General features: G+C 49.7%; 1 protein-coding gene across 2 annotated transcripts in view; it reads left to right on the forward strand.

The window, feature by feature from the left end:
• Positions 1-13,438, forward strand: part of PCGF3 (polycomb group ring finger 3) — a 41,268-nt gene that overhangs the window by 12,789 nt on the left and 15,041 nt on the right. For both annotated transcript variants that reach the window (XM_055138951.1, XM_004617393.3), the window contains 4 exons: positions 2,547-2,664; positions 3,414-3,510; positions 7,827-7,882; positions 12,645-12,755. In XM_055138951.1, coding sequence (XP_054994926.1) covers positions 2,556-2,664; positions 3,414-3,510; positions 7,827-7,882; positions 12,645-12,755 — 373 coding nt within the window. In that variant the 5' untranslated portion in view covers positions 2,547-2,555. The remainder of the gene's footprint in view (positions 1-2,546; positions 2,665-3,413; positions 3,511-7,826; positions 7,883-12,644; positions 12,756-13,438) is intronic.

Raw genomic sequence — 13,438 nt, forward strand, 5'->3', positions numbered from 1 at the left:
TTGCATGCAGCTGACCCAGATTCGATTCCCAGCATCCCATATGGTCCCCTGAGCACTTCCAGGAGTAATTCCTGAGTGCAGAGCCAGGAGTAACCCCTGTGCATCACCGGTGTCACCCAAAAAGCAAAAAAATAATAATAATAAAATGCATACCTGCCTCTACTGTGAGTTCATATCAGTATGCATACTCGTGCACACATATGTGCCCCTACCTCCATCTCTACCATGAGTCCACGGCCACATGTACTTTCTCTTCGTAAAGCTCATTTTTTAATTTAATTTAATTTTTTTTTTATTTTAGAAGGTAGTTAACAATGTTTGATTACATTTAATATTCAAACACCAGTCATGGGACACCATTACACCTTCCCACCACCGTATTTTGGGGGTTTCCATCCTGAACCCCAATCCCTGCCCCAAAGCAGAACTAAAATAATATATTATTTCCCTTTGAGGTTGGTTGCCTCCTACTTTGAATCCCATCAAATGTGGTATGGTACTCTTGGAGTATGGGTAAGGTGTGTCCTATGAAGTGTTCCTCGGCCGTATTTTCGGCTGCACAATCCGGGAAAAGGTTCACTTGTGGGTGAGTCTCAGCCCGAGCATGTGGAGAACAGCTGTGAGCGTGGCGGTGGTTGAGTTCTGGAGGTTTTTGGCTGCCAGGGCTGGGTCCCTTGGGGTGGGGAGGGGTCTCACCCGCCCCCCCTCTCTAGTGCCCTGAGTGAAACAGCCTGGCGCAGGGTCCGGTGGCATGATTATGGCGGTAAAGCTCATTTTTTAAACCCCTCATGCCTGTACATTGAAGCTGGTCTCTGCAGAGCCTGTGTGTGTTCTGTAGCCTTGTTAGATATCAGTACAAATTAAGGGTGACCAGGCCATGCTAATGCATTACTGAGCAGTCCTGAAGGTCTGAGGGCCAATGAATCTCATGGAGTGAAAGGGGGTGATGCAAGGCCGGTCCTTCTTGGAGGCTCCAAAAAAGAATCTGTTTCTCCTTCTGGAGCCACACCCTGGCCAATAACACACATCTCCCAAGGGCCTGGAGCAATAGTAGAGTAGGTAGGGTGCTTGCCTTACATATGGCCAATCCAGGTTCAGTCCCTGGCACTTCACCCCAAGCCCCACCAGAGTGATTCCTGGGTGTGTCCACAAAGCCAACAAAAACCCCATGTGTCTCTTAGTCTCTGACTCTGACCTCCGGCCTCCCAAGTATCAGGGCCTGGGCTGGCATGGAGCTCCTTCTGTGCTTGACAGTGAGGTTTGGGGTTACGAGGGGACACCCAGGGGCTCCCTGTCATAGCTGGTCAGATGTGAAGATGTGAGTGCGAGAGGAGGGAGGTCAGTGAGAACAGCTCCGGCCTGCAATGCCAAGGGCACAATTTGACCTTGACAATACTGTGTGCTGTTCTGTGTCCGTGATCAGGTGGCAGCAGTGACAGAGAGCCATTGTGGAGGAAGAAGCTCTGTGCTCGCTCCCCTCCCCCAGCCCTGGGCCCAGGGCCTACTGAGGACTGGGGGATCTGGACTTGGCAGGCAGGCCCAAGCAGTTTTCCCTGTACAAGGTGGAGGTTGGGCCCAGACACTCTGAAGCTTTCACCTTGTACAGGGAAAACTGCTCTTCAATGGTGGTCATGAGTATATGGTCATGGTCAACCCATATACATCTTTCACCCATGTCCAGGTATGAGACAGGTGTGTAGGTCTAAGCAGTTCATGGTTGTTTGGTGCTTCTCACCCACAGCCTCTCTGCTTAGCTCCCCAGATCCCGTTAGCCTTGGCTGTTGCCTTGCCCTGTGTGCCTGATGTCAGTCCCACACCTGGAGTGGCCACATCCTGGTGTCCTGGGGATGAGACTTTTCCTTCCTGGGAGCCTGTGAGTCTCCCTATGGGCACCTCTGCTCACCCTGCTGTCTTTGGAGCCAGGGTGCCCCGAGTGGAAGAAGCCTCATCTACAGTCATCCTTCCCTTTCAACTTTCTGAAGGAGCCACAGCTCCAGCCAAAGTCCCACTTCTGTTTCTACCCCAGCTTGACCATTGTCACCCCTGCTGGCCACAGGTCTACCTGCCCTTTACTCAGCAGAAACCTCCTGGCTGCAGCTCTTCCTGTACCAGCTGCCACTGTCTTCTTAGTAGCAGGTGGTTGGCAGAACCAGAGGTGGTCAAGGGGAATGGCAGCATATTTGTGACTGGTCTTTGCACCCCCATAAGCGATATACCCGTAAGCTGATCTAACCCATATCTCTGTCTAACCAGTGGGCCCAGCCTTGAACTAGCCAGGTGGGGGCCAGACTTTGTCCTTCTCTCCTGAGTTTGCCTCTCTGAAGGACATACTGTACTTGATTTGCACTGCTCTGGAAGCTTGAGTGGAACACAGGCTGTCTCTGTACTAACTAGTGTGTTTAAGTGGAACATACATGTTCTCTCAGATACTAGCTAGTGTGCGTGTGAGTGAAACACACGTACTGTTTCAGACGCTAATTAGTATATGTGTGAATGGAACACACAGGCAGTCTCATTACTAACTAGTGTATGTGCTCCTCTTGCAGAAGCCAAAGATGTTGACCAGAAAGATCAAACTCTGGGACATAAACGCCCACATCACTTGCCGCCTCTGCAGCGGGTATCTCATTGATGCCACCACAGTCACCGAGTGTCTACATACCTGTATGTGCAGAATTCTGGGACGGTTTCCTGCTATACTCCCATCTATACTTTGCTCCTTAAAAAAAAAAAAAGAAAGTGTAACTTAAGCATAAAGCAGGACATGGGGGTGGGAAAACGATATTTTTTTCTTTTTTTGCTTTTTGTGCCACACCCAGCAGTACTCAGGAATTACTCCTGCCAGTGCTTAGGGGAACATATGGGATGCTGGGAATCAAACCGAGGTTGACCGCCTGCAAAGCAAATGCCCTACCTACTGTGCTATGGGAAGAAAGATCTTGATTGGAAAAAGATATTTCAAATGTAAAATGCTTCAGGCAGTTTCAGTCAAGATAAGGTGTCATTTAAGAATGCAGAACTTGCAAAAAATATTTAAGTTTCCTAATGAAGTAGTTTCTAACATTTTTATTTTGAAGCTGCACCTGACTTGGTGCTTTGGGAACCGAGTGGTTCTGGGGTTTGAAGCCAGACCTCTTGTCCGCAGAGCCTGGACTCTGCCTTACGAGCTATCACTCTGGGCCCTCCTTAACCTTCATAAATAGGAATCTGTTAGTTCTCCTTCCAGCTAATAAGCCTCCTTGGGTTTTAAGAAGATTCTTAGCTGGTGCAGAAACTAGAATTGCTCCTTCTTTAAATACCTTGTCAGTTGAAAGTTAGTGTTGACCAAGCCTGGTGGTCTGGGTTTCTGTGTGCTGGTGAGTGCAAGCAAGCTGACTGACTCTGTGCCGACTCTCTTGTGTCCTTGTGAACAGTCTGTCGGAGCTGCCTGGTCAAGTACCTGGAGGAGAATAACACGTGTCCCACCTGCCGCATTGTCATCCACCAGAGCCACCCGCTGCAGTACATTGGGTAAGCCCACATACCTGCACAGTCGCGCAGTATCTGCCACAGTGATCACTCGAGACCTTGAACCGAACTAACACTGAACTGACTGCTGTGTGTTCTGGGGTGGCTAGTGGACTTCATTTGTTGTGGGCAAGATCTCGACCCACTGGCACTCCTTGCAACTGCCCTGCCTGAAGCTGGCTCGATGCATCTCAGGAGACTGGGCCCCTTGGTTGCCTGTACTGGGAGGTGTCAGGGAGGTAGGCCAAGGAGGGCAGGAGTTGTTGGCTAAGATTCTTTTGGGGGGGTTTGGGAGACTTCCAGGCCTAGAGGGTATTTCCCAACCACACGGGGCAGCGGAATTGAGAATGGACTAAGTTTCTTGTTGATTTGCTTGGGTTTTGAGCCACACTGATCAGTGTTCTGGAACCTTGTACTGCCTGGATCAGGCTCGGGGCTCCAGATTGCAGAGCCTGTGTTTGACCCGTGGAGACTTTTTCCTAGCCCTTGGGAGATAATTTTGAAGGAAGAGACAGAATAGCATGTTTTTACTTTCAAGTTGCAAAGCATGATGGTGCAATGAAATATCTTAAACATGTGAGCAATGTGATATGTCACAGGGAGATGATGCACACATTATGTATGCACACATGTGTGCATGTAGATGCTTATACACACATGCACATGTGTGTATAGTACATATACACTCATCGATATGCGTGTGTGCATAGCACACATATTCATGTGCACGTGTGCATCCAGTACATAGATATACATGCACACACCAAGTACAGTCATGTGAGCATATACCGTGCACATATACACACAAACATGCACTGTGCATACACATACACTCTGTGAAGACCTAGATGCTACCCTCAGGCTGGTGTCTGATCTTGACTCTTGGCTTAGCCCCATCCTCTCACAGACCCTGCGAGGGCAACTGAGATCCTGGCATTTCAAGTCCTTTTAGGGGTACCCCTTGCAGGTCCTCTGCCCTTTGAGGTGATTCCTCTGGGCTGTCAGTGGGTGTAGAATAGCAGTTGTAGGGCACGTGTGCCTTTCTGCCAGCATGGCCTGTGACCTCCTTCTTGCCCACCGTGGCTCCTGGACTCTGGTGTCCAACTGTAAAGTCTCTGACCTGCATATCATTTTTTTTGGTGGAAGGAGGGCACAACTGACTGTGTGCTCAGGGATCACTCTTGATGGGCTTGGAGGACCATATGGGGTGCCAGGGATCGAGCCCAGTTTCTCTGCATGCAAGGTAAACTTCCTGTTCCCCGTACTGTCGCTCCAGCCCCGATCTGTACTTTTTTTTTTTTTTTAATTTTATTAAATCACCGTGTGGAAGATTACAATGCTTTCGGGCTTAGGTCTCAGTTATACAATGCTGAAACAACTATCCCTTCACCAGTGCCCATATACCACCACCAAAAAAAAAAAAAAACCCACACATTACACCTCCCATCCCGCCCCCCCACCCCCTACCTTGTAACTGATAAGTTTCATTTTACATTCTGTTTACTTTGGTTACATTCAATATTTCAACACAACCCTCACTATTGTTGTTAGGAGTACCCCACTAGATTCAGACCTACTGTGAAGACAAATAAGGTCGAGCGGCCGCTACTGCGGCCACGCGGTTTTGAATTTCTATACTTTAACAAGAAGTCCAGGGAGATTTCTTCCAGATATTAGATAATTGCAGGCTTGAAAACCCAATCTGTGGTCGTCTTAATATGGCGGCCACCGCGCCCTTCATCCCCGGAAAGAGGCGAGAGAGAGAAATACCTTTCCCCTCCTGGGCGGGCACGGGGCCGAGGCTTAGTTCTCAGGCTGGAGACATTCTGCGAGGAGTTGCCCATGCCGAAAGAGGTTTTGCTGGGTCTGGATTCACGCTTGTGCAGCTGCGGAGAAGCCGCACATGCGTGCGGCCCCCGGGATCACATCTCGGCGGTCCAATCTGTACTTTTTGTTGCTGCATTCTGACACCAGTTGTTGGCAGTCGTTGTACATATATTTCCAGTTTGTTTTGGTATCACACCTGTGGTTTTCAGGTCTTATTCCTGGCTCTGCATTCAGATCACTCCTCACAGTGTTTGGGGGACCATATGGGGTACTGGGGATTGAACCAGGGAAAGCTGTGTACATGGCAAGTTCCCTACCTCCTGTAGTCTCCAGTTTCTTGGTGTGTCCATTTTCAGGGCCCTTGCACTGGGTTATTGCCACAGGAACCATTGAGGGCAGGTAGTAACAGGGGACTCTCCTGCCTGGGGGTTATTGACACTGCTCCCTTTCTCAAGTGCTGGGTCCTCCCATGGGCTGTGGGACGGGCTGGGGGTCTCCCTTTTAATGATCTATAGCCATGAACCCATAGGCACAGACCACTATGCACAAGGTAGTGAGAGGAGCCGGAGCCAGTGGTATAGTCAGGAAAATGCATAGGGACACGGATACTTATAACTGGACACTGATAACCAAGCACATGGACACACTTAACCAGGCACGTGTAACTGGGCACACACAACCAGGCACATGAGCACTTGTAACCAGGTACACAGGTACGTGTAGGCCCAGGCACATGGACATATATAACCAGACACATGTAACCTGGTACATGGGCACACATAACAAGGCACATGGACACACATACCAGACACACAAACCCGGCACAAGAGCATGTGTAACCAAACACAGAGAACCAGGCACATGGAGTACACATAAATGGGCAATATATCTCCAGGCACACAGACACAAGTAACCTAGCACACATAATCTGGCACACAGGCACATGTAATCAGGCACATGGGCACATGTAACTGAGCACATGTAGCCAGGCACACATAATCTGGCACATGGACACTCATAACCTGGCACTTGGGCACACAGCCAAGCATTCGGGTACACATAACCTGGCACACGAGATGCCGTATGCAGCCGCTCCATTCTCCTTCCCTCTGCATCATATGTGGCCAGAGCGGAGGCAGAGAGCATACCCCACCCCATGTTGCTGCTCACCCTGCCACAGTGGGCCCTGGGTCTCCAGGGCGACTCCTGCCACGGCCCTCTCTTCCTTCAATGCTGTCCAGGCTCTGTCCACCTCAGCAGCCTTGCACATTCTTGAGGTTGTTCTGAGCCTATTCCAGCTGTGGCCCATGCTGATCTGCACCCAGACTGTGGCCGAGGGAAGGCTCTGCTTTCCGGACTGTGGGACTGAGGGCAGGTGACAGAGGTGAGGCAACCCTGCATGGCCAAAGCTGGGGACTCTGAGTAAAGAGGGGAGAGAAACCCAGGAAAAGTAAAGAGGTGAGAGAATGACAGACTGCCATAAGGGTGCAAATGTCACAACTCCAGGTCAAGGTGCCACACTAAGAATGAGGAGAAAGGTGCTTCCCCTCTCCTACCTAGTGTCTCCCTTGTCACTTTTGGCCCCAGACCTTGCTCTCATGAAGGTGAGATACATGTCCAGCTCCATGTATCCTTTAGCCACCTCTCCTTTGGATTGCATGAGTTTTGCAAAGGGTCCCAGGGTGTGGTAGGAAGTAGCAGAAATGGGTATATGCTAAAGATCACATGTAGCATCACTTCCTGTGCGCATGTATAGGGGACCAGTCATCTGTGTCATTGTGAAATGTGTCTCAGGGAAGTGGAGGGTCCCTTTTTGGAACTGTGCATTGCAGCCTGTCATAGGAATCTGTGAAGTTCTGGTGGCCTCGGACTGATTGCAGCCTTCCCTGCTCGCCTGCGAGCCAAGTGTCCTGAGCATAGACCCGTGAGGTGCAGTCTCTGTTATTTAGATAATCACTTATGCAAACACATGTGTTTCATTTCAGTAAATATTGTTTGAAAGTTAAGAAAATTTGAGAAACAAGAAATTGTAACACCGTTTCTCCACCTTAATTGTAATTTGTGTTAAGCAGTAGCTATAAAGAGAACCATCCTGGCTCTAAGGCCTTGTGACCTTTTCAGAAAAACCATGTGCCAGGACTTTCCAAAAGTAGACCTGGGGGCTTCAGCCTGATGATGGGTAGGCCGTGAAGGTGACACACTATGGTTTCCAGACGAGAGGCCGCCTATCTGACAGCCATGCCACCGTCTTGCCTAGGTCTCTGTTACTGAAAGGTCCAGAAACTGCTTGAGCTTCTATTAAATGATGCATTTGGGTCCTGTGCTACTCTACCTAGCACAAACTAGCTTTTTTTTTTTTTTTAGTGTACACTAGAATAATTCAATCAACATCAAATCTGTGATTGTGGAGTGAGATGTTATGAAATGGAAGCTGTTTGAGAATTGTAGTGCGGGTGTTTTTAGATAACTCAACATCTTCTGCTTTCTTGCAGTCATGACAGAACCATGCAAGATATTGTTTACAAACTGGTTCCAGGCCTCCAAGAAGGTGAGTTCGTCCTTCTTGGTTTGCCTGCCTTGTGCTTTCTGGAGGCCCTGCATTCTGGCTAGAGGCTGCACTGCGATTTGCTAGTCCCTGCTCTGTCTGAGCCCACGATCAGAGCATTGTTGCCTTCTCTTCTTCTTCATCCAGAGACCCGGTGTGCGTGCATGCAGGCAGTCCTTTGGGGCACTGGGGCTCATGCAGGACAGTCTGATCCATAACCCCCCCTCCACCTAGTCTTATGTACAGTTCCATCTTAGAGAGCATCTCAGAAGAGCACATACCGTAAAGAACATCAAAGCTGAAATACTGTTCTTTCTCTAAGCACTGTACGGTAGGTGGTGGGTTGGCAGGCACTGCTGCAAACAAAACTGGGAGGAACAGAAAGTCAATTCTTCACTAGTACAAAATTCCTGAGCACAGGAAAAGTGAGAAAATAGAGATAGAAATGATTAGTTTTTTAATGTGCTTTTCTGAGAAGAGAGAGTGTGCACAGCACCAACAAGGAATTAGTGTAGAAGGTTCAAACTTCTGGTAGTTTGAACCTGGGTGTGTCCACGACACCAGCAGGTGTGGGTTATGCTCCAGTTTCTCTTTGGTTTAAGCCTACATCCAACTTCATCTGTACTTGTCATTGCGAGGATGTGACTCAGACACCTTTCAATCCAAGCGGTGACAGTGACCCCTCTGTCAAGCACCTGCTCATGCTGATGTGTCTGTCTCATGTTTTTTTTTTTTGGTCCAGTTCAAGTCTGTTGTTCATTGGCAGCGCAGCATCTGCCTTGGTGGGCGCTTCTGCAAGTCGGGTGAGAGACAAGGATGCAGGAGTGAGGGGTGAGGGATAAGGACAAGGGAGTGAGGGGTAGCAGACAATGTCCTGTGGGAATAAACAACAGTATGACCGTCTCCTGACAGATTCTTGGGCACCAATTTTGTTTTCTAATAAGTAGGGGCTGGAGAAATCATTCAGGGCTAAGGTACTTGATTTAGTCCCATGTCTTGTACTACATGAGTGCCACCTGGCTGGCCCGGGTGAGCCTACACGGTTCTGAATCCTCAGTCCTGACTCTGAACCATTGGTCTGATTAGCAGATAGTTACTAGGCGTGATCTCTGACCTCCCAGAAAACAGGAATTCACTTAATACAATCTCCTTGTGCCTCGATATTGCTAACGGCACTTGCTGTGGCAGTTTCTTTGTGGCCCCAGCAGTCATGAGCTTGATTTCTCATACCAGAGTTCCGTTCCTGCTCGTCAAGGTCGCTCAAACATATCTCACTCCCACCAGCATCCTCACCAGGTTTCTCATCAGGACACCCCCAGAAGTCCTTCTGTGTCTGTTACTTTGGCTGGGGGCATTGCATTGTTGTCTCCTGGACCTGTTGCTGGTGACTTTCCTCTTCCCTTGTAGAGATTTCTTAGTGCAAAATTGCTTCTGTGATTGGTTTATTTTTCCCTTTTCTTTCTGGTTCTAAAAGCCTGTGTCCTTAGGGCAGGACAAGTGCCACAGGCTCTGCCCCCTCCCCTCCCCACAGGCTTGCTCTCCCTCATGTGTAGGATAACACTGGGTTTGTTCTTTCAGCCTTGCCACAGGGAATTTAGTTTACCTTAAAGCAGTGTTCTTTCTGTATGGACACAGGAAGACAATATTATGCTTTGTAACTTAGGAGTTGATTGACTCCAATAATATTTGCTCCTGGGCATCTGCTTTCTCGACTCAGTTGCCCTTAGTTCCTACCACCCCAAAAGCAGAGTCCCGACGAGGGACAGAATGGACCCAGGGCAAGCTGTCAGCTACCCTGGCATCGAAATGGGCCGGGCCAAACCACCACAATACTCAACTATAAGATGAGAGCATGGTCATAGACAAATGCTGTCAAGATCCAAAAGGAACAACGAGACTAGGACCCTGTTGGGGTTAGGAAGACTAACCTGGCCTGAGGACTGTGGTCTGGAATATATAGTGAATGTCCTCAGGAAGAACCAAACTTTAAGTTTGATATGTCTTTTCTGTGCTCATACAGAATGACAATGCTAGAAATATTTGAAGTAGATTTACTACAGCTATGTAAGTGGATTACTAGCTGAGGAAGGAAGAAAGTGACACACCCTTGTTTGGATCCCACCCTTGACCAGATCTCCTAGTAATCTGAAGTAATCTCTTTAAATGAGATTTTGTTAATCTCCTGGAGGAGTGGTCTTACCCCTTTTTGTTGATTTGTTAATGTTCAACCCACCTTTGTGTCACTACCCTATGTGATTGTTATATAAACTAAGACATAGAAAGAAGAGAGAAGACATAGAAGAAGACACAGAAGCAGCAGAGAAGACACAGAAGCGAGAACAAATACACAGAAGCAGAGACAGAGAGGTTGGAAGAGACCAGAGAAGAGACTACAGAGACAGAGACAGAGATAGAGAGACAGACAGAAGAGAGCACAGTGGCACACACAGAAGCAGAGCACAAGGAGGAGCCATCCTGATCCAGTCCATACACAGCGGCTCGAGAGCACTGAATGCGAGTGGAGAGAGAGCGCCGCCCCAAGAGCCCGTGAACAACACAACACACACACATCACCCCCTTCCATGCCCATGTGTTTTTGTATTTTTCACACTCACGTCCATCCCTGGCTTGCACTTGGGTGATGACTGCCAGCTCCCATAAGCAGTAGTTGTATAGAACCCCCGTGTTGACTCACCATCCCTGTGGAACCTGCTCGGAGGAATTTGTGTGTTCTTGGATATGATTGAGCATATCTGTCTTTGCCAGGACCTGAGTCTGTCTGTCTTGTTCATGCCTCTTTCGTGACTGTGTAGGCAGTCTGTGCTACAGCCAGTCTGTACTGCCTGTTTTGCCTAAACCCTCCATGGACATGTTTAAAGAGTCAGGGAATCAGAAGAAGTCGACGTGTAAGGGTCACCTGGGTTGAGCTCTCCTGGCTATAAATTGTCTTACTGGACACACCTCCTCACTACACTGCACTGTTGGAGACATGCCATCTGATGCTCTGGTACTGGCCTGGACAGCCGCCCTGGGCAGGGCAGTAGGAAGTAGCTCTCCCCCACACTGGATTTCTGACTGGACCAATGTGTGACGTTGGCCTGTGTGGTGGGGATTGTGAGCACTACTTCTGGCTAGGCCAGCCCTGTGGGTAGAGCTCAGCACTTATTTCTGGTTTTGATTTCTCACGTTGTTCTGGTGAACATCTGGGTTCATACCCCCACGAGCACTGCTAGCTCTTTCCTAGGCTGTATTGATCACTGAAGATGCTTTTGTCAGTCGTTTGTCTTGGAGAAAGGGACTTCCCCAGGGTGCTCAGACCCAAGAGCTATGCCCAGCAGTACTTGGCCCAGCAGTGTGGCCAGTGGTACAAGCACCTCAAGAGCCGTAAGGGTGGGACAGGACGTGTGGTGTCAGTGATCAGACATGGGGCTCAGCATGTCAGGCATCTTCCGAAAAATTGCCAAATTACCATCTCTTACATGTACTTACCCATGGAATAGGGTTCATTCAATCCTGCTTCATCCTGACAAGTGAAATGGGCATTCAGGCCAGTGTTTGGTTCTGCATGCTTCCCACTGCTGCATGAGAATTCCTTGCCTCCTGCCATATCCACCTGTGCCCTGCGTTGTCCAGACACACCGCTCAGCATTTGTAGCATCTAGCCCTAGCATGACAGCCCCTTGAGCTGGCAGCATGCATCCCCAGTGCTCAGAAGCCCTGGTACCTACACAGTGGGCTCTAGAAGGATCCTGGCCTCACCCTGCACGTTTCCTGCCTTCCAGAGTGCACGGCAGGAGCCTCACCCAGTCAGGTGCACATAGATCTGTTTTTCAAATCTGATTTAGATGAGTGATTTGAGCAACTTAGATTTTCATGTTTTTATAGCCTGTGACATGACCCTGAGTGATGAACAGTCCACGTGGACAGGAGCCAAGCTGACCCTTGAGTGATAGCTCTGTTTGGGGGGGAAGGTGCTTGTTTGTCCTCCTGGCTCCTCTGTCCAGCCTTTGTGTTGACCCCCTGCCAGACGTGGGGAGCCCCCCACTTGGGAGAGCAAAGGGCACCCTAGGACAATCATCTCTGTTCCACAAAGATGGTCCACTGAGTGGGGGCTCTCTTGGTCTTCCCACTTCCCACTTCTGTTTGTCAACTCTGATGGCCAGCAGATACAGACAGGGTGCCTTTCCGTACCTGTGAGGATGCCAAACTTCCCATTCTGTCCCTGGCCAGGACCCCAGGTGGTAGGGTCCTTGGACACACTGACTCTGGGGGTACTCCTGCATTCCGGCCAGTGACCTCTTGGTGGCAGCCTGCACTCTGGCCAATGAGGACTTTCAGGCCCCACAGTGGGTCTGCGGTCTAGGAGGTTGTGGGTGGCTAAGAAGGGCTGGTGGCCATTTGGGCATGAAGCTGCTGTGTGTAACAGGAGGAATGAGTTGTCCTGGTCTCAGCGCTGAGTTTGAGAGGCTCTGGGTGAGGGACAGGTTCCTGGGCTTGAGTGGCCAAGGGCTCGGAAGAGCCAGCTGCAAAACTGTCATCGCATCTTGTCTACCCCGAGTCTGCCGCACCTCCACACTGCCCCCCAGTGAGACCGTTTTCTCTGCCAAGACCCAGCAGCCAGATCCGGGGGACCCCATTGAAACCTGTGGGTTTCTTCATGGGTTCCACCATCTAAACCCGCATCATCCTCAATGGCATTTGTGAACAGAATGTAAGGGACTCAGGACCGCCTGTAGGCTAACGCACTTGTGTTGGTTTTTGGTAGCGGAGATGAGAAAGCAGAGGGAGTTCTACCACAAGCTGGGCTTGGAAGTGCCTGGAGACCTGAAGGGGGAGATGTGCTCTGCGAAGCAGCACCTGGATTCCCATCGGAACGGTATGAAGGGCTGTGCGGGTTCGGGAAGCTGTGCTGGGAGACCAAGTGTGTCTGGAAGTCAGTACAGGTTATTTGGACCATGGGTGCCCTGTTTCTGGCAGTCTGAGGAGGGAGGCAAGACCCATCTTTTCCGTTGGGGGGCTGCACCTCAGGCCCCGGAGGTGGCAGCCACACTGGTGCTGACTGCTGGGTTTGGGGGTCCAGGTGAAGTCTGTGTTAAGGGCGGTCCTGGGAGGCCTGAACAGTAGCACAGCAGGTTTATTGGACATTTGTCTTGCACTCAGTTCCATCCCAAGCACTAACAGGAGTGATCCCTGAGCACAGAATGAGGAGTAAGCCATGAGCATCATTAGGATGTTACCCCAAAAAACAACAACAACAAAAGAGCACTGCTGGGACAGTGGGTACCTACACGGCTCGCCTTTGAGAATGGGTGTCTGACAGGGCTAGTGCTGCCGAGACTACTCGCCAACACTCAGAGCTCTGCTCTGAGACCCTGCAGGGGCTAAGACCCCCCGACATAGTCAGATGGTTACTGAGTCATGTTTTAACATGGAACTTTTGATTATAATATGGGTTTTTTTTAAGGGGATGGGGCGTTGTTTTGGGCCATACCTGTGTCTTTGTGCTCAGAGATCAGTCCTAGAAGGACTCAGGGCTCCATCTTTGGTGCCAGGGATCTA

This window comes from Sorex araneus, chromosome 5 (genome assembly GCF_027595985.1).
Source record: "Sorex araneus isolate mSorAra2 chromosome 5, mSorAra2.pri, whole genome shotgun sequence".
In the NCBI taxonomy this organism is placed as follows: Eukaryota; Metazoa; Chordata; class Mammalia; order Eulipotyphla; family Soricidae; genus Sorex; species Sorex araneus.